Source organism: Oryzias melastigma, linkage group LG15 (assembly GCF_002922805.2).
Source record: "Oryzias melastigma strain HK-1 linkage group LG15, ASM292280v2, whole genome shotgun sequence".
Taxonomy (NCBI): domain Eukaryota; kingdom Metazoa; phylum Chordata; class Actinopteri; order Beloniformes; family Adrianichthyidae; genus Oryzias; species Oryzias melastigma.
Window position 1 is genome coordinate 14,737,036 of NC_050526.1, and position 26,894 is coordinate 14,763,929.

At 39.3% G+C, this 26,894-nt stretch overlaps 3 protein-coding genes across 3 annotated transcripts in view; 2 read left to right on the forward strand and 1 right to left on the reverse strand.

Annotated features, from left to right (window-relative positions):
- eef1a1a (eukaryotic translation elongation factor 1 alpha 1a) overlaps window positions 1–5,071 on the forward strand; it is a 5,888-nt gene extending 817 nt beyond the window's left edge. Inside the window, exons 2-8 of the mRNA XM_024296741.2 lie at window positions 124–301; window positions 383–562; window positions 1,334–1,630; window positions 2,716–2,866; window positions 2,954–3,210; window positions 4,000–4,234; window positions 4,313–5,071. Of these exons, the coding sequence (XP_024152509.1) occupies window positions 158–301; window positions 383–562; window positions 1,334–1,630; window positions 2,716–2,866; window positions 2,954–3,210; window positions 4,000–4,234; window positions 4,313–4,437 (1,389 nt within the window). The 5' untranslated portion in view covers window positions 124–157 and the 3' untranslated portion in view covers window positions 4,438–5,071. The remainder of the gene's footprint in view (window positions 1–123; window positions 302–382; window positions 563–1,333; window positions 1,631–2,715; window positions 2,867–2,953; window positions 3,211–3,999; window positions 4,235–4,312) is intronic.
- Window positions 5,072–7,610: 2,539 nt separating this feature from the next.
- Window positions 7,611–12,065, forward strand: cgas (cyclic GMP-AMP synthase). The gene is made up of 5 exons (XM_024297790.2): window positions 7,611–8,426; window positions 8,493–8,703; window positions 9,521–9,778; window positions 9,856–9,955; window positions 11,473–12,065. The coding sequence occupies exons 1-5, from the start codon at window positions 7,647–7,649 to the stop codon at window positions 11,810–11,812; spliced, it is 1,689 nt and encodes a 562-aa protein (XP_024153558.1). The 5' UTR covers window positions 7,611–7,646; the 3' UTR covers window positions 11,813–12,065.
- Window positions 12,066–12,721: 656 nt separating this feature from the next.
- The window catches only part of ddx43 (DEAD (Asp-Glu-Ala-Asp) box polypeptide 43), a 20,039-nt gene continuing 5,866 nt past the window's right edge, over window positions 12,722–26,894 (reverse strand). Inside the window, exons 6-17 of the mRNA XM_024297789.2 lie at window positions 26,211–26,370; window positions 16,653–16,771; window positions 16,464–16,574; window positions 16,236–16,377; window positions 16,050–16,150; window positions 14,975–15,062; window positions 14,751–14,878; window positions 14,283–14,392; window positions 14,075–14,213; window positions 13,275–13,362; window positions 12,988–13,140; window positions 12,722–12,915 (exon numbers count right to left, since the gene is read on the reverse strand). Coding sequence (XP_024153557.1) covers window positions 13,000–13,140; window positions 13,275–13,362; window positions 14,075–14,213; window positions 14,283–14,392; window positions 14,751–14,878; window positions 14,975–15,062; window positions 16,050–16,150; window positions 16,236–16,377; window positions 16,464–16,574; window positions 16,653–16,771; window positions 26,211–26,370 — 1,327 coding nt within the window. The 3' untranslated portion in view covers window positions 12,722–12,915; window positions 12,988–12,999. The remainder of the gene's footprint in view (window positions 12,916–12,987; window positions 13,141–13,274; window positions 13,363–14,074; window positions 14,214–14,282; window positions 14,393–14,750; window positions 14,879–14,974; window positions 15,063–16,049; window positions 16,151–16,235; window positions 16,378–16,463; window positions 16,575–16,652; window positions 16,772–26,210; window positions 26,371–26,894) is intronic.

Genomic DNA, 26,894 nt, shown 5'->3' on the forward strand with positions numbered 1-26,894 from the left:
GCAGGGGCGTGGATGGATGCAGGAGGAGTGCAGTGTTTACTTCAGGATCATCGTTTCTGCTTGTGTCTGCAGATGTTTGGCACCTAATTAAAAACCTCCAAATTTGTCTTCCCATCTTTGCAGACTCTCGTTTAAGTCCAGTCCCACTTCCGCCACCATGGGAAAGGAGAAACTCCACATCAACATAGTCGTGATCGGACATGTCGACTCCGGCAAATCAACCACCACAGGCCACCTCATCTACAAGTGTGGCGGCATCGACAAGAGAACCATCGAGAAGTTTGAGAAGGAAGCAGCTGAGGTAACGGTTTGGAGGGCACTCACACACATGATGGAGCAGTCCGCCAAAGCTCACACAACCACTGCACTTACAACTCCTCAGATGGGGAAAGGGTCATTCAAGTACGCCTGGGTGTTGGACAAACTAAAGGCAGAGAGGGAGCGCGGCATCACCATCGACATCTCTCTGTGGAAGTTTGAGACCAGCAAGTATTACGTGACCATCATCGATGCGCCGGGCCACAGGGACTTCATCAAGAACATGATCACCGGGACCTCCCAGGTCTGTATGATGACTCTGTCTCTGTCCGTGCATAGAGCAGAGATGGGGAATAAAGACTTGAACTTGAGGGCCCAATCAAACCCCAAAAGATTAGCCTTGAAGTTGGGGACTTGTGTCTTTTTCAAGTAAAAAAATAACAGCTCCCTTTATGTAGAAACACAAACCATCTCTTTGTGTCTCCACAAGTTATTAATAGTAGTTTAATAACCGTTAGTTAAAATGAATATTTGACTGTCACTAGGTCTTCTGAGATGCAAGACTTCAACTTAAATGGGAAGACTTCAGAATTGACTTAGACTTCCAAAAATGACTTGTATTCATTGAGATAGATGTTTAAGCATTTCAAACGAGGAGAGATATTAGGAATGAGAGTAAAGATTTATCTGCGTTACAGAAAAATGTGCATGAAAAAAATGTATACCCTTTGACTGGGTAGATGACATCTAGTGTGCTTGGGATGAACTCGGACCATAGAGGCCAGACCATTCCAAAGTATCACTCGAGGAGGAGAACGGGATGGAGGAGGCATGGCGAACCATCTATGTAGAGAAAGACAACCATTCATGAATTTAAAGGCAAACATAAGATTGTAATTGATGGAGGAGAAGGATAGCTATTTAGCCATTGGTTCAAAGTGAAGGCCTAATTGATAATGGTGTTGTGGCGCAACAATCCAGATCTAGCTCACCTGTAAGTGAGGTAGTTCTTCCTTATTGAAATTATGGCATAGCTTCACTACAGATAAAAACTCTATGACTCTGCTGTCCTCAGGCTGATTGTGCTGTCTTGATCGTGGCGGCTGGCGTCGGTGAGTTCGAGGCTGGCATTTCCAAGAACGGACAGACCCGCGAACATGCCCTGCTGGCTTACACTCTTGGGGTGAAGCAGCTCATTGTGGGCGTCAACAAGATGGACTCCACGGAGCCAAACTACAGCCAGAAGCGCTACGAAGAGATTGTGAAGGAAGTGAGCACCTACATCAAGAAGATCGGCTACAATCCCGACACCGTTGCCTTTGTGCCCATTTCTGGCTGGAATGGAGACAACATGCTTGAGCCCAGTCCCAATGTAAGAGGCACACACAGCAAAACTAAGTTATTACCAGAGGTCATAATTTGTAAACTTCAATTAAAATAAAAATAATAAAAAAAGGAATCAACAGTAGAACTGCAAAACATTCAGGAACTGCTTCACCAGATTATATATGGAGGTTTAATATAATGCTTAGAGGTGAATCACTTCCTTAAAAATTTAGAACTGTAATATTTTCAAACACTTTATGAAAGCATTTCCTGAGGAAACTTTACGCGTTAGTAATTACAGCCCAGCTGATTCAGTGTATTGATGAAAAAGCTACAGGTGCTGAAGTGCTCCAATCAAAAGTAAAGCCTGAGAACCATGCTGGTAAATTACTCAGAGAAATGTTACAAGTACTGTATTATCACAATGAAATAAAACAAAATCATGGACCCAGACATGGAGACGTGCTTACCTTACTTTTTTAGAGCTCTTCAAAATAAATAAACCTGATCTCTCTGTCTGTATATACAGATAGACACTGCCTTCATGTAACAATGAGGCTAAATACTTTTGACGGTAAGTAGCTCCTCCAATGCGCATCAGGAGCGTCAAGTTTATGAACACATTTTTTGGACAAACGTAAGGCAGCAAATTTTGACGCATGCCAAAAAAATGTCTCACTCAAATTTGATGTACAAATCACGCTCGATGTAAACCCACCATTGGAAATGTTCAACTGCTAACTTAGCTGCCACATGTTAATAAGCTAAATTTGCTGAAAAAGTTGCAGACTTAAAAAGACTAAAACTTTGATAAATTTTTCTAGCAGTGCTGAAAATGGACAAGTAAAAAGATAGTGCAGAAATAAAAAGGAGAAAAAAATGTTCAACATCCCTGCACAACCAAAGGGAGTCTAAGAAGGGCTGATACAAACACATTGGCTGTGCAAAATGACAACTTAAGGCGTGGAGCTTTAAACCGGTGTAAGAATAAATACATTTAAGGATACATCAGCTGAAACGGACGCAGAAATTTTTTTTTTTTTTTCAGTTACATCAATTACCAGTTCAAGTTAAAAAAAAACTGCTTATATCTTCAGTTTTCACACTCCTCTAAATGTTTTATGTCTTCAGATGACCTGGTTTAAAGGATGGAAGATCAATAGGAAGGAAGGTAACGCATCAGGCACCACACTGCTGGAAGCTCTGGATGCCATCCAGCCGCCGACTCGTCCAACAGACAAACCCCTACGTCTTCCCCTGCAGGATGTCTACAAAATCGGAGGTGTGTAATGTACTTTTGTCGAGACAGATTTTTAAGTGAAGAACTTGCCATAACTTTGTTGTCTCTGATGGTACGTCTCATCCTCAGGTATTGGAACAGTCCCTGTAGGTCGTGTGGAAACGGGGATACTAAAACCTGGCATGGTGGTGACCTTTGCCCCCGTCAATGTGACCACTGAGGTGAAATCTGTGGAGATGCATCACGAGGCTCTAACTGAGGCTCTTCCTGGAGACAATGTGGGCTTCAATGTCAAGAACGTGTCTGTGAAGGATATCCGCCGTGGGAATGTGGCTGGCGACAGCAAGAATGACCCCCCGCAGGAAGCTGCCAACTTCACTGCTCAGGTAAATGCCGCATAAAACCTAAAAGACTCAAACTGTGCTCCTCACAGAACAGAAGATCTGCTGTCTTAAGCGAGAACATTTCATTGTCAGCTATATTTAGATCCACATTGTTGGAAGGATATGTTCCTAAATGGGTCACTTCAGTGACTGCTGCTCCAGTTAAACAGAATCATGTGACACACGTTCAAGAACACGCGTTTAGCACGTGGTGTTCACACTGGACTGTCGCTACCTGATACTAGTGGATGTCTACCACCAACAGTGGGAAGAGGTTTGGTGAGAAATGTTGAAGCGGTGCAAATCTCGTGAATCTTACTCCAGGATTTTCTTTCACATCTCTATTTGATATAGGAAAGACTTGGTGTTGTATTCTATTCATGCACAAACCCCAATTACTAATTTCATTTCCACAATCAATTTTCGTGGTTCCTCTCGTACTGAGCAGGACTACCATTGCAACAACACATCATCAGTAGGGTAAAACTAACCTGTCTCAAGACGTTCTAAACCCAGCTCACGTTCTCTATTAGTGGGTGAACAATCCAACGCCTGGTGAATTCTGCTTCACAACGATTGGCACTTCCATGAATGAAAATCCACAAGTCACTCACTGCCAAATCCAAGTTCCCAATTAGACAAACTCAATGCCCATTCAATGGAGACACGTTTTGTATGTGGAAGCCTGAAACACACATTTATGCACATTTACAGACATTCACTTGAACGCATGTTGCAAAGGGTGGTGTGAACTAAGCTAAACATAAAGTCTTCTCTATTTGTTTCCTGCAGGTGATTATTCTCAACCACCCAGGCCAGATTAGTGCAGGTTACGCTCCTGTGCTGGACTGCCACACTGCTCACATTGCCTGCAAGTTTGCAGAGCTGAAAGAAAAGATTGATCGTCGCTCAGGGAAGAAGCTCGAGGACAACCCCAAGTCTCTGAAGTCAGGAGATGCCGCTATTGTAGACATGATTCCAGGGAAGCCCATGTGTGTTGAGAGCTTTTCCGAGTACCCTCCACTGGGTAAGCCAGAACTAAAAAACAGACTGATCTATTCAAGACTGGAACTGTTGCACATAATTATGCAAATTTTCTCCACAGGTCGCTTTGCAGTTCGCGATATGCGCCAGACCGTTGCTGTTGGCGTGATCAAGGGGGTGGAGAAGAAAGTCTCCACCACTGGTAAGGTCACCAAGTCTGCTCAGAAGGCCCAGAGGAACAAATGAATGTTGTGCTGCTCTGCCGACCACAAGGTCTCCCAAGGCAGGACATCCATCATCCAACTCCATCCAACCACTGGCCGCTTCAAGCTAATAATCAAAGACTGGTTAATCATCACAATGCATCGCAAAAGCATCCGAAGGAAAGAAGTCATATAGATCTTTAGATGTTGAGGAGAACCTCCTGATTCCATCGCTGTTAGATCATCATTCTGTACAATGTGATACAAGAAAAAAGCTGCTTTCACTCGTTGGTTTGGTTCAGTATAACCCTCTGTGATGTTGACACACTCATCCTAGCTCTTTGGAGTGCTGCTCCCGTTCTTGTTACATGTTGTCCTGCTGTGAATGTTTGCAGTTATTTAGTGCCCTGTAGGAGCCAGTGATGAAAAGACCAAACTGTGCTCTTCAGAGCTGTGGATTAGTGTCGTGTTTAAGCTTTAAAAACCACTTGAAACAAAAGGTCAGACTTTGTCCTGCTTCAGGACTCAAAATAGACTACCTGATGAATCTTTGAGCACTTTGATTGGCATTTTGCTAACTTCGCACTTTCACTGGAGAACATTGAATTGGTATAAAGCTACTGCACCTTATGAGATGGCATGAGCCTCTTTGCAACATTAAACATATTTGAATCTTCTCCTGGTTGTGGTTTCTTTCAGTAAATGACAAGAATTTCTTTGGCTTGATTCCTTTGCTGAATTTCATTTGTCTTTCACCACTTTCTAAGGAAAGCCAACAAGCTTTTGCTCATGTGGGTGTAAAATCCAATCACTCCCTAAACCTAATAAATGTTTGTGGAACTTTCAGGAGCAACAAACTGCTGTCTGGACTTTCCAATGACTGTGGGTTCAAGGCAGGACTTTGACTAAATTAATGGATTTGCTACTATGTCTTGAATCTTTGTCCTGTGGTAGAACCCAAACATTATTCAATTTGTGACCATGGTCAGATTGAGGACTCCACCTTCAAATTTTTTGGAAACAACACAATTCATGTTTCCATTCAGCCCAGCGAGTCCCACCAGCAGCATAACAGCCCCAGACCAGTATTTTGGACTATTATTAAGATCTTCGATAAATGCACAGGATAAGACAATTTAGAAATAAAAGTAGAAAAAGAAGAAAAACCGCCAAGATTAAAAATGGGGGGAAAAAATCAATTATACATACTGGTAACATTTTTAGAAATTTCAAGACATTTCTAATTCAGTTTTACATTTTCCATCTGTTTATGCACATTAGCCAACTAGCTAGAAAGTAACAAATGATTTACAGAATTCACAGCCTCATCTCCATTAGACACATGTCACTTAATTTTTAACTCTGAACTGAAGACACTGATACTTGGGGGATCTATGAGCACATTGTTAAAGGTCTTTACTGTCTGTCAATTTCAACAGGAAGTACATCTTTCAGGAAGTTAGACTATTATCTCCTAATTTTCCTTAAAGTCATGAAGACCACTCAGGTTTTTTTCTGGACAATCTCAAATGAGCTTTCATGTTCTTGTGAATCTTTTGAATGAACTTTTCTCTGTCTCCCACATGTGAAGCTGAGGGTTGGAGGCATTGTTCTTGAAGGATCTTAGCTTGGCTAATCCTGTAAGACAGGAGGTTGGTTCCCAGCTCTCAAGTTACTGAGTTTGTGTCCGTTAGTGCTGCCCTTACCCTAGCACACAACACTATGGAAAACCACTGAGGTTACAACAGAATTGTAAAAAGGTTCAACGAAAGTCAGCTCTAATCCTTTCTTGTTTACCTGTATATTTACTTATCTTTGTAAGGTACACGACAGAATCCACTAACTTAATGCTTGACCCCTGGATGTTGGAAAGTGAGAGCCCTGCTTAAGTCTATCACCATCTCCATAACCCTTGTGCTACCCTAGACATGTTTACATTAATCATCTGGGCGGCTTTTCAAAGAAGCAACAGTATGTAGTCTTCAGTTATTTGCCTAAAATAATAAATACCCTTTACAATTGTATTTTGCATTTACTTCCATCAGTTTTGTCAAATATTTGCATTTGTTTATTAATTTGAAACCTTTTAGAAGGGAACATGCAAAAATCAGGGCGGGGGCAAACAGTTTTCACTATCACTATCAACACTTGTGGGTGGAGTCCTTCTCCACCCTTGGTTTTGAAAAATTTAGCATGTAGCTTTCAGATGAGCAAAGTTATTCAGCCTTTGATGTTTCTTTAACAGCCAAAAGCACCAACAATAAGTCAAAGAAAATTTCAATTAAAAATTATATCAGTTAAATCTGGATTTTTTTCCCCTCATTTGTTTAGATAAGGCAGATTTAGATGTGAATTTTATCTGTTTAAATATTAATCAAAGCCAAGGCTTTGAATTCAATCTAACATATTGCTGTAAACAGAGTTTTTTGTGAATATTTTAAGACAAATACAAACTACAATCAGGATTGGAAAAAAAAAACAAATGAAACTAACCTAAAAAGGTTTATTATTTACAACAGATGCACATCTACATTTAATTGTTTATGTAAAGTTTGAATTGGTAAAAACTTTGTCAGAGAATTTGATTATTTTGTTTTAAATTTATAAACGTTATATCATCGCAAAGATGTTTGCTGTTTTTGCTTAGAGCTCACATCCATGTTTAGGTTCGCTGCATCACCTGTGTTGTTGTTGACAGAGGACACTAGCTTCTGATGCAGAAACAGGGCTTTCCTGCTCCTCTGAATAAACATGAAAATCAAGAGGCTGGTTTTGACATCACTTAAAAATCTGTCATCTCAGAAACCCACAAATGATAAATCACAGAAAATAGTAATCTATCTCTTAGACTTTGAATTCAACCCCAATATTAATGTACTGACTTGGGTTTAGAGGAGCCAGACAAGTTCCCTTTAATGTTTTAATTTTGTTAAAATGATCTTAATTTAGTCTAATTATTTTTTTTAAAATAATTTTGTCATTTCATTATCTTTTGCAACACGTGTTCATCCACAAGATGGTGCTGCTGCGCTAGTTGAAAAAAAAAAGTGGTAAAGTTAACTTTTGGTTTTAAAATGCTTCAATAGTTGTAAGCAAAAAGAAAGTAAAAGACCTTTTTTTTCTAAAACGAGTTGGATTCCAAATTCTATGTTTTGGGGAAGGAGGAGTTATAAGGGCAGCTGATGCGTGGGCGGGAAACAGGAAATGTGAGTCAAACTGGTGACTGAGCGCGCTCATTCAGTTCTGTTCATCATGAGTGCTAGACGGGGATCGTGTAAGACCAGGAGTCCTGACTCTTCAGAACCTGCGACGAGGACCCGGCAGAAGCAAGTACCTCAGCCAAGATGCCCAGCAGCAGATAAGGGCAACGGAACCAGAAGAGGAGCAAACAAACAGGATCAGGAAAAAGAGAAGCAGAGTGAGAAGCCACGTGTGGAGCAGAGGGAAAAGACTACCAAATGCTTCAAAGAAAGGGCGGGAAACTCTACTGAAGGTACCGTGGCTTCAATTGCTCCAACCACAACTAAATCCACTAAAAAGTCTGAAAAGAAGACTAAGAAGGAGGACCATAACTCTGTTGGAGGTGCAGTGAAGAGCCCAGAAACTACTAGAAGGGTCAAAACACCAGAAGAAGCCGAACAGAAAACACTGAAGGCAAAGTCTAAGAGGAAAGAAGAAACCTCGAGTGATATGAAGGAAGTATCTTTAGAAATTTGCATAGTGGAGTCAGGGAAAGGAAACAATGAAAGAAAAGCTCCTAAAACTAAAGCAGAAAGAAGCAACAAAGAAGAACCAAAAGAAGACCCAAAGAGAGGCAAAAAGACCGTAGCGGCTTCTGAAGAGGACAAGGTGGCCTTTATCCTCAGGGAAACCCTGAACAAAATTAGGTTAAAAATGAAAGAGAAAGTCAACGTGTCAAAAGTAATCAATGACATAAAAAAAGACATTATTAAACATTTAAAAGAGAAAACCCAGCTTTTCAAAGAAGTACAGGAGCCACTGAATACTGGGAGCTACTATGAAAACACAAAGGTAGGTCACTTTAACCTGAACTTCCGATGACTCGTGGCTGACACTAAAACACCTTCAACTCCACAGATTTCTAACCCTGATGAGTTCGATGTTATGCTGTCCCTGTTGGTGGAAAGAGTTCACATCGAACCATTCAAGGAGGATGGAGCCTTTTATAAGGTGGCTCTAAAACGTGGCAACAATCCACTGAAGGCCTTACAGGAGGAGTTTTTACCCGCAAACAAAATACTGACAGAGTTCAGGAAGGAGGTGACTAAATTCCTGAAGGATTTTAAAGGTCAGTTAAGACGTTAGAAGTTGAAAATCTGTACCATTTTCATCTTTTTTTAACCAACTTTCAGGAAAAACAGCAGAGAATTGGTGCGTTTGTGTGTAAATCTCAAAGACAACAGAGGGTCAAAAGTAAATGGAAAAAAAGCACAAGTAAAGGGCTGGATGGATTCATTCAGTGGTAGTTTCAGTTCATTTGTAAGTTCTTAAAGTTTGCAAAATACATAACCTTTTTCATACATTTTTTAAAAAATGCCAAAACGCAAATGTTATGCTAACCAACAACAGGAAAAAAAATTAAAACAAAGTGTCTGTATCAGCAACAAAGTGCAAACATGAACTTTATATAAAGCTTTGTTTGTCATTATATGACACACTGTACTTGAAACTGGAGAAACAGTTAAATTTATTTCTAAAGCTCTTTTGGAGCTTTTCTGGATTAGGTTTTAAAGATCCGCTCTGATGAAGATTGTGTTTTTAACATGTTCTTGTGGAATTTTTCAAATGATGGACATGTTTAAAGACTGAATCAGGAGCAGATGAAGAAAGTATTTGTGGGTGGGCCATCACTTTAAAGAAGTCTGTTTTATGAATGGCCCTGTGACAGGCAGGTGACCTGTCCAGGGTGTACCCTGTTTACGCCCAACAGTAGCCAGGTTGAACACTGGCAGCCTCGTGAGCCCGAAAGGGATACAGTCGATTAAGAAAATGGATGGATGGATGTTTCTCCTACTGGCAGGGATAAAAAAATAAAAGGCTTTGCTATGGATCCAGATGTGTGGACAACTTTAGTCAATGAATAATAAGCTGGTTTCTCTTTGCAGGCTGGGAAATGACACCAACCAAGCGAGGCTGCCCTGCTGTGACCCTGATCACTAAGGTCGAGTCCATCGAGGTTTCCCTGGACTTGGTCCTCTGCCTTCAAGTCAAATCCAGCTGGCCGGATTTCACCAAAGATGGCTTTAAGATAGAAAAGTGGCTTGGGGGAAAAACAAGACAGGAACACAGACGAAAACCATTTTATCTTGTCCCAAAATATGAAGGAAAGGGCTCTGTGGAACATGACGGGTTTTTAAATAAAGGTAAATGACTTCTGCCATAGTTCAGAAAACACTATCAACAAAAGCCTGTATCATAAACTATCTTTTTTGCAACTCAGACGGCTGGCGGATTTCCTTCTCGCACATCGAGAAAGAGATTTTACTGAACCACGGATCGGTAAAGACGTGCTGCGAAAAGGATGGAGAAAGCTGCTGCAGGTCAGAATTTAACAAACTCCACCTTGTAACAACAGTGGTTAGAAAGTCTTAAAGCATTCAGCAGTTCAAGAGATATCCTTCATTCTGGAAAGACTTCTGTTTGCTTCTTTTTTTTTCTTTACTTAAAGCTCTAACAACAAAGGTCTTCAAAATACAAATTCTCAAAAATAATATTCAACTCTTATGGTGGTCAGACTATGAATGCAGCCACAAATGGGAAGAATCCAGCTCGTTTGTGTGCTGGTCTCAAGTCCAGCTAAATGCTGAAGTTTGTGCGTCAGAAATGGGATCCAACGTAAAACTTAAGTCAAATCAATCATGAAAATCACAAACAAGTTCCACAACAGACCAACTGTGGCCCAGATTAACTACAACCTTTAACAGTGCTGTTGAGCTGTCTGTGGAAACTGGACCCCTGTTGGTTGATGAAGCAGATGTGGAAGGCATGTTTGTAGGTAGAAACGGAAACTGAAAGATGAGAACGTTGTCTTTCAGTTTCTGTTTCCTACATTTAGCCTTCCAAACCGAGAGTTATGAGATGACACTCCCACTCGATGACGTCAGAAATAGTCGCTGGTCATCCATGTTGGTGCATTGTTGGGTAGTGTCACAGACAGTATTGGATGGTGGTGTGAGGATGCCGTTTGGATGGAGAACATGCAGAACAACTCTGCTTTTTGGATCACAATCTGGTGCTTCTTAACTGAGAGTACAAAGGTTTAACAGTCACATTCTTCTCAAATTGTTAACTTTGTTTTGTTTACTTGACACATTTTCAGAGAAATATATATATTTGCATTTGACATTATAGACATGCTACAGTACAGCACTGGATGTCCATAATAATTTCAAGAAACAACATGATTCGATTCACCGGCGCCTGGTTCGATTCGATTCCAATTTTTTTTTTTTTTCGATCCACTCAATTCAATTTAATTTTGAGTTTATGCATTTATACACATTTGTTTAGAAATACATTAAATAATCAATTAAAAATGATGCTTTAGACCATAAGTGGTTACTTAAAAAATATTTCCTTAAAAGTGTTAAGAAAATCATGCCTGTGAGTTTATAAAGATGTTAATTTAGTCAGCAATGTATGTTTGGGTCGACCGAGCGTCTGTATTAGCCGTCCTATGGGAAATCCCATTAAAGCAGACTTTAGCTTTATGTACTAAATCGATCTATATTTTGTATGATCAGTTATTGATCTGTTAAGCTTAAATCAATTCAGAGGAGAGGATTAGATGGAGGCAGATGATGATGGGAGCAACTTAAAGTTAAAATGATAAATAAAAACGGACTCAATCACACACCCATGCACACTGAAACCGGACAAAAATGTTAATTCAACATGTGTAGAAAATATATTTTTACAATATATTTCTTTGTTTAAGTTATGAAACTTTGTTAATAGGAATCACAAAATCTTGACTTATACAAAGAGACTAAGTTGTTGTGCTCAGGCTGATCTGAAAGTCTTCACTGAAAGCTGCTTTCTTCATGTTTACACTCAGGAAAGCGTGTCTGAAGCTCCTAAAGTGTCTGCTGCATCTCCTGAAAGAGAGCGACTCTTCCCTTGAAGAAGTCTGTTCCTATCACGCCAAGACAACTCTATTCCACGCCTGCTGTGACCGCACCAACGACAGCGACTGGAAAGCCTCAGACCTCCGCAGCTGCTTCCAGCAGTTCCTGCAGGACTTTGAAGGCCACCTGAATGATGGCAAACTCCAGAACTTCTTTGTTCCTGGACAGAACCTGCTTCACGGCATTCGTAAGACAACTTTATATAACCTCGCCGAGCAGATAAAGGAACAGCGATTAAATGGGTTTCCAATTTTTAGCAAAAGGTTTTAAATGAAGTAAGCCAAGTTTTGTTTTCAGCACTAGTGTAAACATTCAAAAAGAGCAAGATACTAGTTGTTTTAACATTAATATTTTAAAAAAATGTTTATTTTATACGGTTTTTATTTAAAGAATTCAAATCAAACTGTTGATAAACACTTAAATCAAGTCACTTTGTTTTTTTCTTTGTTTTCAAAATGAAACGACTTGTGATTAACTTACATGAAATAAAACTTAAGTGTAAAACCTTTTTCATTGCTGAACAATAAACTTTAAAACTCCACTCTGATCTTCTTTTGAACTATTGTTAAACCGTTTCCAGAGGTCTTTTAATCATTTTATGCCGCTTATAGCCAAAATTAATTAATAAAAAACCTGAGTAATTTTCTCTGATTAACCAACACAAACCATTTGATCTGCAGTTTAAACCTAACTTTAACCCCATAAGTCCTAGCATACACATGCTTTGACATCACATTTTGGGAAATATTACCACAGTAGTAAATTTGGCTTAACTGGGACCCTGCAGCTACATGTCAAGAGGGTTTGGTCAAATATTACCTCGGCTCTTAAGAGGTTACTGTTTTAACTCTGCAGCAAATAAAGAACATCTTAAATTTGAGCTTTCTTTTGTTTTCAAACTCTTAGCAGGAACCTTCTCTGTGGATTTAATAACAGAAAACTAGCTAAAAGTAGCAAAAATAAAGACACTTTTAATACTATTACATCAGAAAGGATGATTGCAAACAGTCGTACCTTGATATTTTTCCAGAAGTGGATGTTTTTGAAGTTGCTGCAATCTCCTATTTCAGATTTTGTAGTCAAACAAACAAGCCTCCTACGAAGAGAAATCCTGAAAAAATGAAGGATGTTTCTTCCTGGCAGCACTATGCCACTGAAACTTCAATGAGATGCTGAAAATTAGAGAGAAACTACATTTATTTAGAAGAATCAATGCTGCTGAAACAGCAAATCCTTTACTTAATCAAAAATCCACCCTTTCAGAACAAAGAACACGAGGTAGTTAACAACAACAAAAACGGCAAAAACAAAAAAAGAAAGAACAGAAATGTCCATAAAACATGAGGCGACTGAAAGCTTCCCGTCACTCCACCCTGTAAAAAAGAAAAGAAAATGAAAATTCAAGATAATATTGAATTGAGGTTAGCAGAAAAGTTTTAACTTACAAATGTTGAGAATTAGAACTTCCAGTCTCTTCTGCTTCCCCCTCCACCATCTCTTCTTCCTCTTCCTCCCTCTCCTCTTGGATTGGACATCATCCTCTCCCTCTTGTGTTTCTCGTATCTCTCCGCCATGAGCACCAGGTCATGCGGCACTTCCTGCAAACAGGCCCCGCCCCCTTTAGAGTTTTTATACACAAACAAATTCACAAGAAAACTTTATTTCTCAAGTTCAAAGCTAAGGATCTTTATTGAAATAAAAGCCATCGGCTCGTTTTTGTGTGTTCTCTGACTTGTCCTGATCGCTCCAGGATGGGAATCAGCTCCGGCGCCATCCGCCAGTCTTCCCTCGTTACCAAGGTAACAGCAGCGCCAGATCGCCTGAAACATATACGGATCAGCGTCACAAGAGAACATGTACAGTGTCAGGAAGGGGCTTGAGAGCTGGTTTGAAAGAATCCTGATGGGTTTTCAATTATATTGAATTTTCTGTACGTTTACTTCACTCTGTAACACCAGAAATGTTGCCTGTGACATTTGAACAACACACCCTTTGCTAGTCCGGAGCGTTAATGCGATAAACGTAAATCAGCTGATTCTTACGCAGAGAAAAGAAGCTTTTCATATCAGCTTTGCTACAATATGCTAATTATTATGTCAGCAAAGGCACTTTTCTCTGTGACAGAATCTCAGCACCAAAAGCCACGCCAACCTAGAGGAGATTTTGAAAACATAGGCTACAGATCAACATGAAAAATGCCTTTTTAAGACATTTGGGCTATGAAATTTTGGTTCAAAACTTCACAATCATAATAAAAACATCTACTGGGAACGTTAAAAAAAATGTGTCATGGGAGACTTTAAACCACATACAACTTTTCCCTTGCTCATTAGTCTTTATGCACCAGCTGAGGTTGGTGTAGGCTCGGTAGCCATTACCATGACAACGAATTACACAGTGCATCACATGAAGCTTTATCTCCATAGTTTTGAAGTTAGTTTTTGACTCAAGTGTAGAAAGATAAAAACCAGAAACTACACATTTCATCTCCTTGTTCAATAAGCGTTACAGCAGGCGGGGGGGGCCTCTTACCCTGCTCGGCCCGTGCGGCCCACTCGATGGACATATTCCTCAATGTTTCGAGGAAAGTCATAGTTGAAGACGTGTGTAATGTCGTGGACATCCAAACCTCGGGATGCCAGATCTGTGGCAATGAGAATGCGAACCCGACCTGGAGCAAAAACAGAACCTCAGTGGTGATCCTGCTGGAAAACGGGGTGCTTGGATTTCAATCACGCACTATTTTTGAAGTCTTTGAGGGCCTCCTCTCGGTCACACTGCTCCCGGTCACCATGGAGACTCTGCACAGCCAGACCTTGCAAACACAGGTCACTGGACAGGTCATCCACCCTGTGTTGCATCAACAGAGCAAACGGTAAGTTTCTTTAGAACCACAGCTGATGCACCCTGCTACAGGAGAGCAGACTTTGTCTTCCTCTACATGTGGAGACTCAAATTACATCAGCAAGATCACATGACAAAGCCATGTGAAAGTAACAAAAACTACAAGTTAAAGAAACGTTGGTTTTCAAAATAAAAAGCTATGCGGAAGCTCTTCATAACAAGAAAATTCTGCAGTCTAATCATCAATTTTGCTGAACAAGATTGTTTTAGCTGCAAGTCCGTTACATGCAGACCTAACAAAACCCCTTCTGGTCCTGTTTGGAGCAGCTCCAGAGGTGAAAGTCTCAAGGGCTGAAGTACTCACTTGATCTTCTTTCCCGCAAAGATGATGATTTTGTCCTGCGGTAGCAGGTTTCTGATGAAGTCTATGACAAAAGCCTTTTTCTCTTCTTCTTTGACGATGGTGATAGTCTGCTGCACCGTGTCAACAGCCTGACATACAAACATGCATCTGTTTGTGACCCTATTCCACCTCGTTGGTGGTCAAAACAACAGGAATGAATGTCTCTCAAATGTACTTGTACTTACTGCCAGGTCCAGTGTGCCAACGTAGACCATCATGGGATTCTTCAGGTAAGATTTGGCCAAACGTCTCACACCGGAGGGCCATGTGGCGCTGAGACACGAGACAAAAAAGGAATCAGAAGAAACCAGCACAGCTTTTGTTGATCCTAAAAACAGCAGAGGGACTAACATTTAAATACTACTCTGCTCATCTTTTAATGTGCTGTCTTATTATTTTTTAAAATTTGTTTATTTAGTCAAATAAAAAAAAAAAAATAGCCCGTGTCATTTTCTAGGGCTATTTCATCAGAAATTTGCCTCTGAGTTGTGGGCGGAACTGTTGGCGCAGAGAACCTTCACCCCCTTTCCCATCCCCATTGCTGAGAGCTCTCCGTTTACATGCTCTCCAGCTAGCTCACAGCTCATCACCACCCAATCTAACATTACAACAGAAATATTAAGCAATATTAGTGATCCAGCTGTACAGTTTTGATCCAAATGCCAGTTCAGAGGAGAAAACTAGAATGGAGCAGAGCAGCTTGTGGCTCATCCAGCATTTTTTTTCGTCTGTTCCTGATTCACAATGATTTGAATAAAAAAATACCAAGAGATGTGACCAAAATGTTTTCATGTTTATCGCATTTAGTTTAAAATGCTTAATTTTCTTTAAATGTGTCCTGCTTCTAAAAACACCATTTTAATCAGAGTGAGGCTTTAAAGACATTTATCCACATCACAGCTGCTTAAAAAGTTTGTTTTCAAGCAGCTGACTGAACTGGATGAACGTTCCAGCACTGTTAGAGATGCTGAGGTGGATTGCAGACATGGTGAGATAAAGGAGGAGACTGACAGATGAGCATGTGACCTCGACTGAACCCTGAGCAGACTTCACTTTCTCTGTTTAATGCTGTTCTCCCACATAACTCCATCAATGAGCTTCAGTTTGTTAAAAACTCTGCGATCCTTGCTGTTATGCACTATGTGCACAAACGTATACACCCATCCCCCTTCCCCAGTGGTCACTACGATTCAACCAGAGATGGAACAGAGCAGGATTTCAACTTCAAAAGACACTATAAAGGACTTGTGTCTCATCTACCTGGTCATGACAGTCTGTCGATCTGGGCGGATGTCCAGCAAGATCTTCATGATCTGTGGTTCAAAACCCATATCCAGCATCCGATCTGCTTCATCCAGAACCTTTTGGCAGCAAGCAGAGCAGGTAAAAAAAATAAAAACTCAGAGCAACAATCATGTCCACGGTGTGGGCACAAATGGGGCTGACCAAGTATGTGATGGAGAAAAGATTGATGAGCTCATTCATCTGAAGGTCATTCAGCCGTCCCGGCGTTGCAATCACGATGTCCACGCCACTTTTTACCAGGTTAATCTGACCTCTCCTGTCCCCCCCACCATAGATGCAGATGCTGGGAGGAGTTGAGACGATAAAAAGAGGTTTAGTTTAGCTACTTCAAAGGTAAAATCAGATGTTTGGTTTATGGCCACTCTGTACCTTTTGTATCCCTTATATCTGTACTTGTTGCACTCTGCCTCAATCTGCAGGGCCAGCTCTCTGGTTGGGGTCAGCACCAACATGCCCGGACCCCCCCGCTCAGCTCGAGGTCTGCAGAGGAAGATGCAGGGATACCAGAATGAGTCTCAACAAACATGAAGGCCTGAAAATGAGAGCGTGAATACTGACACAGGCTGTCCGTCCATGTGGATGAACCCCGGCAGCAGGTAGGCCAGAGTTTTCCCCGTTCCAGTCTGAGCGATCGCTATCAGGTCCTCACCGCTGAGCAACACCGGCCACGCCTGAGACTGGAGAGGAAAACAGAATTCTGCTGGTTTATATCTTTAGCTCAGCAATACATTCACATTAAAAACTATCAGCTTTAGGGCTGTGACGAATATCCATGCGCTTGGATACATTGTATTTATTGCTCTGAAATACAGAATAATGTTCGATTTTAATTTTATGAACTAAAACAAAGCCGAATGTGCAACGCTCATATCGATAGCAGTCACCGGATCTACTGTCACCGGAAGTAAACAAATCTTCGTGTCGGTGAGCTTCCTGTTGTCAAAGTAAAATTACCTAGAAAATTTTCAAAAACTGAGACTAAAGTTCCGCTTACTGACATGAGTTCTGGAAAAAATGAGTAAGCCTGAACGTCAGAGCTTTAACTCCAGTATTTACATTGTTTTGGTAGTTCTAGCGGATTCTGAAGCAGAGAGTCGTAGCCTCTCGCTGAAATGCAGAGCTGCACAGCTGACGGACCGATAAAATCAACATGAAACAGCCAATTCTGTGGCAGAAAAAAAACGTTTTTTATATACCGGATTTGCTGCAGGGAGCCAGGCACGACATCCTGATGGAGTTAAGGAGGAGACGCCGGGGATGCAGGGCCGGAGTTCAGGTAATAAAGGTTTTCTTGCAGGTGCAATATGCAAATTAGGCAATATTACTAACAATTTCTTTGGCCAGAATCCCCTTTCCTGACATGACATGACACATATAGGCAAACTTTCCTATGATTAACCTTTTGTTGTAAAGGTTGTTGGTTGTGGTAAGACCAACCTAGAACAAATCAAGCCTTTTGCATATTCAAATTTTTGTTCATTAGGAATGATATTCTCTTATATAATGGTAATGGAACTGACCTCTAGGACCTATCCAGTGAGTCAGCATCCTTGGTTACCCCATTAGCAAGTCATTTTCTACTTCACCACTTTTAAAATCTTCATTTTCATATGTTTCTATGTCCCCTTCCTTGTCTTTGCTGTATGGATTTTGAGAGCTAAATTCAGCACTGCAGGCACAATAAATAAATGGCAAGTGTCCTAAACGACAACTGCATTTCTGTGAACAACATAGTTTCTCAGTGTAACATCCACATCGAAGCAACTCCAACACTTTAGGTGGTGCTTTGGTTATATCTGGAGGGAGAGTTTTTGAAGTCAGGGTTTTAGCGGATTCATCAAAAGACCAGCCATAATCAGTAGGTCAAATGATGGGGGATCTGGCTGTGGGGCGGAGATCCACACAGCAACCTGATCATGTGCCCATAAGACCTTTTCTTTTAAGCTCTTGGTGTTATTGATTTCAGAGGTGGGGCAGCTATGATGTTTTTTTTTACCATATTTTTAGACCAGAGATTTACTCAAATTTGGGACAAGTCATTGTTTTCCTTGCAGCCATAACATACACCAAAAAATGATGGTTGCTTCTACCATGACATCATTGAATGATGAGCTATGATCCCCCAATTATTTGAATGTATGTCCTTGTTTCAGCTTGTTTATTACAGCTCCCTTTCCAATACAATAAAGCTTGGTAACAGTCACACCCAGTAAGTCCATGGGCTACCACCAGATGTAGTACAATGTCTGACATTTTTCACTGAGGCCTGTATGTCCATGAAACCCTCTCAGGACTGGTGGTTTCCGTGATCAGGGAACATGTCAACGTCTGCTGCTCACAAAAATACATCAAGAGAACAAATACATCAGTGTCATCAGAAATGATTTAGACATTCTGAACACCATCCTGATTCTTGGTATTGTACAGTATTTGATATACAATTGTTACATCAGCTTCCTTATGGGTTGTCCGAAGATCTGCTTGATGAAACTGATAACCAAAGAACAATTCAATTGGTGTAGGTTCACGACCAGATACTGTACAACTATCCTGTGTTAGATCAGTTCCCCTCAGGTACTCTAACACAAATGGAGAAAAAAAATAAAAAAATCAGGCTGATTGACAAATCATGCTGACAATTTCAGCATTTAAATCAGTCAGTCCTAAAAAAATGGGATAAACAACAGAATGCAAGTCATCTCATTAAAAAAAGCAAATTACTGCCAAATATCTAATTAATGATAATGATAATGTTGTCAGATATGGCCTGATCAGAAGCAGAGGCCCTTAAAAACCAGGGGTACACAAACATTTCTCATATATGGACAAATGAGCAAGCTATGCCCTAGAAATGAAATTTTGGCAATGGCCACATTAATTAGCAAATTACACAAAATGCTCAAAGGTGCCTTGCCGGCATCAGCTGGACTCTGAATGAGCAACCCTTAAAGATATAAAATCAACAAAAACACTTTGTGGGGACAACAAAACCACGTTCTTTCAAAAACCAGCTTTTCACAACTCGACTATATTTTGCGGTTTCTAGATCCACAATATAGGATCTAGAAACCGCACCAATTGAGTCATTTTTAACCCTTCCGCTCTCCTTGGCTTGTTTACATTAAAAGAGGGGTCATCTGGACCCCACAAGACAGTATCCTGAAATTTTTTTTATCTTTGATTTTTGAGTTTCAATAATGTCCGTTGCAGACATAAAATTATGTCCACCTTTGTCCAGATTTGTCGTGGAAGGAATCACACATTAATATGTGGTTGGAGTCATCTGGATGCCAAAAAGAGCGGAAGGGTTAAGAATTCAACTCTCGCAATAAATGAGAAAACACTGTACTCGCATAAAATTAAAGACTCTTGTTGTTGAATCTGGTTAGAAATGGGGACAAATCATCTCCATGTACAGAAACAAAGATAAGATGGAGATTGATTAGCATGCAGAAAGACTGGGTTGATGAAAGTTTCCAGCAGCTTTAAGCAAAATGCCTTCAATTTTGTAAAACCTGCAAACAAATTCAGAGCCATTTCAATTCAGTCCCCTTTTTTTTCACAAAACTGCCATCACCATGTTGGAACCAGAAATCATCAGTAAGCAGTAATGGACTCTATGCACTGAGCTGTGTGACGTATTTCCGGTTTTTAATAACACCGCTTACTATCTTACGGCTGTGGCTATCTATATGCGTGGACTTGGCAAATCTCAGTGCAATTTCCCTGGTATTGGTTTATTTTCGTTATTTCTTACATTGTATGATAGTTTATGATTATATGTATACACAATGGCATCCAAAATGTCAAAGTTTGCCTTCATGAAACACAAAACACCCCATGCTCACAAAATTCTATCATGTACTGTATGATCATGTCACTTCTTGGGATGAAACGTAGCTCTGTTAGAACATTTAAAACCTATTCAATAGAACCTTTTATGTTTAAACAAACTTTGAAGTGACTTTCGGACAACTGATCGTATTCTAGTATGATGACGAGATGTCCCTGCCTTCTTCATGGAGCGATAGCAGCGTGTGCTAACGGTAACCTCGCCTCTGTTGAGACGTAGGAAAAGAATCACGCCTCAGACTGTTTCTACCCGACACTGAAAATTACATTTACACAAATTTAGAAACACTCGGCTGTGGAGTAACTGAAACACAACTAAAGGGTCATTAAGACAAAGACAGCGATAATCAGAAATGTCTTTCATGCTAGTTAGAATTAGCCCAAATGAAAAGTGACAACAGTATTTACACGCAATTTTCTAAATTCTGCAGTGAGTTCTGAACTTTTTTTCTTGGCTGCACGGACCCGGAGGAAAGGTTAAGGGCAGGATTACGGTTCTGGTTCGGGTTTATGCTCCAAAGTGTTCCCAATCATGGCTGCAGCTGCGCTCCACGCTCTAGCTACATGGCAGCTAACGGGACTTCATTAAATACTGCAAAATTTAGCTTTGGATTCACATAAAATACACGAAACAATGCAGTGATCTGCATCTTGTCTGCATCCATTACGTGTCGCCAACATGAATGTTCATCAGTTTTAGAGCTGGTCGCACATGTGCAAAAACATTAGCATTAGCAAGTTACCTTCGAAGATTGCCATGTAGGATGCCGAATACAATTTAAATTCTTTTGCATTTTTATTTTGGGGTATTTTGCAAGAAAAAAAAAAAAAACAATGCGCCTAACATAATTTGTTAGCTCCAGAAGACATCTTTTAAAGTCCAAATACTCCGCTATTTCCAAATAAACAACAGCCCACTGTTCCGACCGGAAACGACTGAGCAGTCATATGCTGAATGTGGAAGTAGGTTGTGCATATAGCCTAGTGGTCCAAGTCAGTCTCAGTCTACATTACTATGACAACCACTCTCTCCAGTCAGGAGTGAGTATGTTAGAGAACCACCCCTTCCACTGAAAGTCTGTCAAACGCTTCAAACGCTTCAAACGTTTGACACAACACCACAGACTTTAATGAAAGCATCTGATTGGCCAGTTTATAATTTGAAAAACTTTCACTATAACAAAATATGAAAAAAACAAGAACATGTTAAAAGGATATCAAAGATATCAAAATGGTCAATTTTATTTGTTTTTGTTATTTGCTCCATAACTTTTTATTTTTTATGTGGCTGAAATTGTGTCACTTATTAAACAATTGGAGCCACCTGTGAACTCCATTAAAAAAAAAAAAAAAACTGTTTCCTTTACATCAGCTGTTAAGTGCAGCGTCACATAATTACTGCTTCTGGCTTGTGTTTGCCAAGTACACGGCATGTTGTAGACATTTACCAATTCTTTACAGTGTCTCACTGCCTCTATTATGGGCAGGGTAGGTTAAGCGTTTGCTTCTTTCTATTAATTAACCCGTTTAAAGGTCGTTGAGACAACTGTGTTGTGTAATTGGGTTATATAAATACAATTTCAGTTGCAGCTCCAGTTTGGTCAAACAATTTTAGTAATCTATGAAGTTATGTTGTGTTGAAGACCCACTAAGATGATCTTTCTTTGATCTGTGTGTGCTTTTGTCATGCCCCAGCCCAACTTATTGTGTGTGTGTCACAGTGTCCTAGGGTGTTGGTGACAAATGATAGTTAAGGGTGCGGTGCCACTGTTCTGAGAAAGTAAAGACATGTCTCATTGTCCTTTCTGTGCTCACAGCTTCCAACCTTTTGTCAGCTCTTGAACATTTTTGTTTCAATGGTGTTTTATTTTGGTAAAAAAAGGCTCTCCTTTCTTAAGGTGATCTACAACAGTGTTTTCCCAACCCTGGTCCTCGGGGCACACTGTCAAAGGCAGGTGCCCTGAGGACTAGGGTTGGGAAACACTGATCTACAAGACTCACTTCTAGTGTTTGGTCTAAAAGTTGTTTGTGTTTTCTCGTGCATCATTAGAAGACATCCCTTTGGTGAAGATGTTTTGGTGATTCTAGAAATGAGCTGTATGTGAAACGCTTTCTAAATCTTTTTTTCTGCTTTGGCACCGTGTGTGGCTGCAGCGCCAAGTATTTCACACTGAAGATAGTTTGCATATTTGTTTATTTGCATATTTATTCAAAAGAGTTTGCATACTTGTTTATTTGCATATTTATTCAAAACCTGACTTGATTCAAGAACCAGTTTTTCAAGAATGTCTTGAAAGAAGTAGATGCTGCAGAAAACTATGCTGGGTGAGAGCTTTCTCTGCTATTCCTTTGTGTTCTGTTCAGCTGGGGTTTAATGTGAAATGAAAGTTAGCGTGAGAAAAAGATGAAGTACTTTCATTTCCTCCTGAGGCAGAAATAATGTGTAATGCACAATAAACTTATCAGAACTAAGAGAATCTTTCATTTTGTAATACACTTCAAACTTTAAAAGTTCTATGAAGTGTGAATACAGTAAAACCTGTCAGTGCCTCAGTAAAGCTCTGAAGGTTTTTCAACTTTGGCAGAAAAATGATTAACATAATATAAAGCTGTTTTATTTAATCTGCTATTTTATATAAAAAAAACATTGTAATCAACAAATAAAACCAAAACACAGCTATAAAAAATATGAGGAATCCACAGAACTTCTGCAGCAGCTACAGTCCAAAGCAGAGTAAAAATGAAAGTGTGGTGTTCACCCCTGATTCCTGTAAATGGCACTGAGGGATGGGGGTAGTAACCAACGGTAACCAGTTGTAAACAGATTGTAAAATAGAAAAAAAATAAAAAATAAAAAATGTAAAAGTTTTAAATTTGAACATACACAATGTCAGCTAGAAATACTGAACATTTGAAGAACAAAATTATAAATATTAAAATTTAATGTAATTTAAATAAATACAGAAATTTAATGAAAAAAATATAAATCTAAAGCTGTGACCAAATGAAAAACACTTAATTTGAGGAGCAGCTGCTGTTTTGCATTCAACTATAGTTTTTTTATTTTCTCCCTCTTCACTTCAAGCTTTGTTCACACCGCCCTGGCAACATACGTTCAAATGACCACGTTTGATGAAAAGTCTACGAAAATGTGCATTTGAGGCTTCTGTGTTCAAAACTATTGCATTCAAGCTTCGCTACGCAAATTTTCTAAATAGTTGGTGTTTTAAGCACCTTTAAAATGTTCTCTGTAAAGCATATCCTCAGCACTGTTCACTAATCCATTTTTTTACTTTAGAATTGTCTCAACCCCAAACAGTAATTCCAGATCATTTACTTCTTTGTGGCAGCTGAATACATACAAAGATGTGAGGTTCTTGTTTAAGTATCATACATTATCACAGACCAAGAATGTGGGCAGTGCCTCACCTGTCATCATCCTCGTCTGCCATCATGGGATGTATACTAATGATAAAATTAATGTGTCCACTAATCTGTGCTATAAATGTAATTTATATGTTTGATTCTAATCATTTTAATAATCAAATCTCTGCATTCTGTACATTTCTTGTTCAATTATAGTGCATGCTGCAAGGTGAAGTAGAACTGAGCTGTGCCTTATGTTAGAATGCACAATCCCATTCAAACTGGATTGATTACATGCCTTTATCTTACTCAACGTTTGCCAACAATGGAATGCTTTGTTTAAACAACATCCTACATTCTTGACATTTTTATTGCAGGTTCTAAATTTCATTTTTCATTTAATAGGTAAAGAATGTTTACGTTTTTCTGTTTTAGTGTTCAGACGAAACCCAATCAGTAGTTTGTAAATACAGACCCTAGAATATCATTGGAAAGTGCATTTGTTTCTGTAACTCTATTCAAAAAGGTAACTTTCATAAAATAGAGATTTAGAGAATTTAGTCCACTGTTTAATTGATTGTAAGTATTATTTCTGTGTTTTATCATAAATTGGGGTTCCAGCTTATAAAATAGAAATTCAGAATAGTGTGGAGAAATCACAACTTATTTCTCAATTTTTGCAAAAAGATGAACATAGATCGTATGATCACATCAAAACAAAGTATTTCCAAAGTGATATGTCTGTCTTAAATCCTTCAATAGTATTGGCAGGGATCAGGTCTTGCTAAAATATTGCAAACATAATAGTGTTTCCTGAATATTTATATTCTATGAATTTTTTTTATTAAATTGTGGCAATAAAAACATTTTGTTCATGATAGTCTAGTATTTGGGAAATCATCTGTATATTAGGTGCATATATTTGTAACGCTGACTGAAGAAAACCTCACCACAAGGCACAGCTACAGATGCTGCATCATTCCAGCTTAAAGTGGCTGCTGAGAGTTTGGCTTTTGGTGGATGAGAAGGAAAAGACCGTGTTTAAATTGTTGATGTTATAATTTGGAGCAGAGAAATCATTACCAGGGTCTACAAAATAATGGCATTGGTTGAGTGCAGTTTATATTTCATTACACTTTCCACTCAAACTTTTAACGGAGAGTTCAACCTAAACCTTTAACACAGAAACTTTAGCAACAGTCTTTACATTCTTTTAATAACCGTAACTTTTCTTTAATGGCATAACTACAGCGGTCTCTGTAGCAGATAAAAGACGCTTTTTAATGATGTGTAACACTTTACAATAGTGAAGTGTTCATGCGATCAACATAAATCAGCTGATTCTGTTGAATTGCAAGTGACTTTGCACCATTACATATCAGTGCAAACCCAATATGAAAAACTGCTTTTCTCATAAACATATAATTACTGGATGAAGCGAGGTGTGATGTCAGCCATAGAAAGAGCCTTACCTCCGGCTTTCGCAAAATAAGGCCAGATCTGTCGATGATTTTTCCACATTACGGACACCGCCCTTTTGGAGCCCGACGACAGTTATTGGTCTGAGTCGGTCTGACGAATAAAATGACATTAAATTTCTGTCTATTTCTCAGTAGAAGTCTATAGGATTTTGACTTCTTGCAGTCCGCTGGTACTTCCCATTTGGAACACTAGCGAGAAGGTGGTTGAGCTGTCCAGTGTACATAGCTTTACTGTGAATCAGAATCACCTGATTGTATGCTGATCACACATATAGTAAAGGATTAACAGAAAGGTCAAAGAGCACAAGTTATTTAGGTGTCACGGGAGACATCTCCTATAGTAAAAGGTTGATTCAAGATAGTGATATTGTCAAATAAAACCAAACTTCAAAACATTAAAACCACATTAAACTTCAGGTTTCCTGTGGTCTTCATGTTTGTGCATTAATTTTACACAATAGAAAAACATCAGAATAAACTTGAGATGTTCTTGTTTATCTAAACCAGATTTTTGAGGTGTCACAACATATTAATACGACTAGTTACTAAAATAAAATATCCAGTCTTTTTCACACCTTATTTGATTTTGATCAGATTTTTCCACCATCCTTTTACTATCTTTACCATAATTACAAATGACAGAATATTGTTAACAAAAACTATTTTATTTCAACATCCCCCAAATTGGCTTGAAGTAGAAAAGCAACTAAATACAAGCTGTAAAAATGTTTGTGGAACATTACAGCAGATGTTTTGTCTCACTGCGCTTGTTTTGTTGCGCAACAAGCTTTTTTTCTCCCTCTCTCTGCCTCACTGAGGACGCTTCGCTTTGCTAGCTGCCGCTTTCATGTCTGCGCTTTGCCAGAGTTGGGCGGGCTGACTTTACTCCGAAAAATGGAAGCGCAAAAGAGCAGACAGTTGGGAGAATAAAATCTTAATTCCCCCCCCCAAAAAAATCGTCTAAAACAAATTCTATTTAAGCAATAAAACCGATTTATCACCCAGCCCTTCCAATTACTTCAGATAAGTACTAATATTTAATGTATAAAATTACTTAATGGAGGACTAATTAATAAAAAGTAATACATTTCTTTGGAGTATTAAACTCAACCTTGATTAGAGATTGATTAGACATTTTAATTATTTATAAACAAAGTTACCTTTGACTGTTCATGTGCAGCCTTTTTTTCATTATCCTTTATTGTATAGCTATGATTTTCTTTCTCAGCATGAAAAACTATTTTTTTCACCGAAAGTGTACTCAGAATTCATTTGTGAGGGTGGAGACGTGCACGTCTGCCGCCTTCTCAGCGTTTACCGGAGCTACCCTCCACATAAAGTTTAGCAGCAGATAAGGCGCACCCTGCTAGAACGCCATCAGAGATGCAGCAGGAGGGCCTCGGCTGGGAGCTCATACCTGGATGGGAGTTGGTTTGACAAACCCCACGCGGTCAATATTCTCCATAATCTCTGGGTAGCGCTCAAAAGCTTCCAAAAAGGAGCGGCAAGGATTAGGAATGGGCCGCGTCTTTCCTCCCTCTATCAGGTCATCTACAATGACATTGTTGTTCTCCTTCCTGTATTAATAAAAACATGAAAAGATTAAATAAAAAAAACTAAAGCCACAAATATTTTTTCTAAATCATTTAAATCAAACATGTATTTTTGGTTTACCCTTGATAGCTTTAGAGTGAAAAAAAAAAGTTAAGAAATCTCACCTCACCGTTTCAAATGTCAAAATCTGCTCCCAGATCATCAATAACATAGATCAGTGGTCCTCAACCCTTTTCAGCCCCAAGGATCAGTTTAATGCCAGACAACATTTTCACAAACTGGCCTGTACAAAGAGGAAGTCAGTTTTTTTTTTTTTTTTAGCTTCCAGTTTCCCTTTACTTTTGATGTTTTATCTTCATCCTTGTTTGGATATTAGTGAGTTTAAACTATTTCCACACTGGATTTAGTGCAGGAACCATTAAAATGTTATATATATTTTCTCTTAACCTATGGCTGTCAAAGTTGAAGCTGATTAAAAAATGGTTGTCAATATTTCACCCTCATCTGACTGTTCAGGCGTCATTAAAAAAAAATAAACCGTTATTAA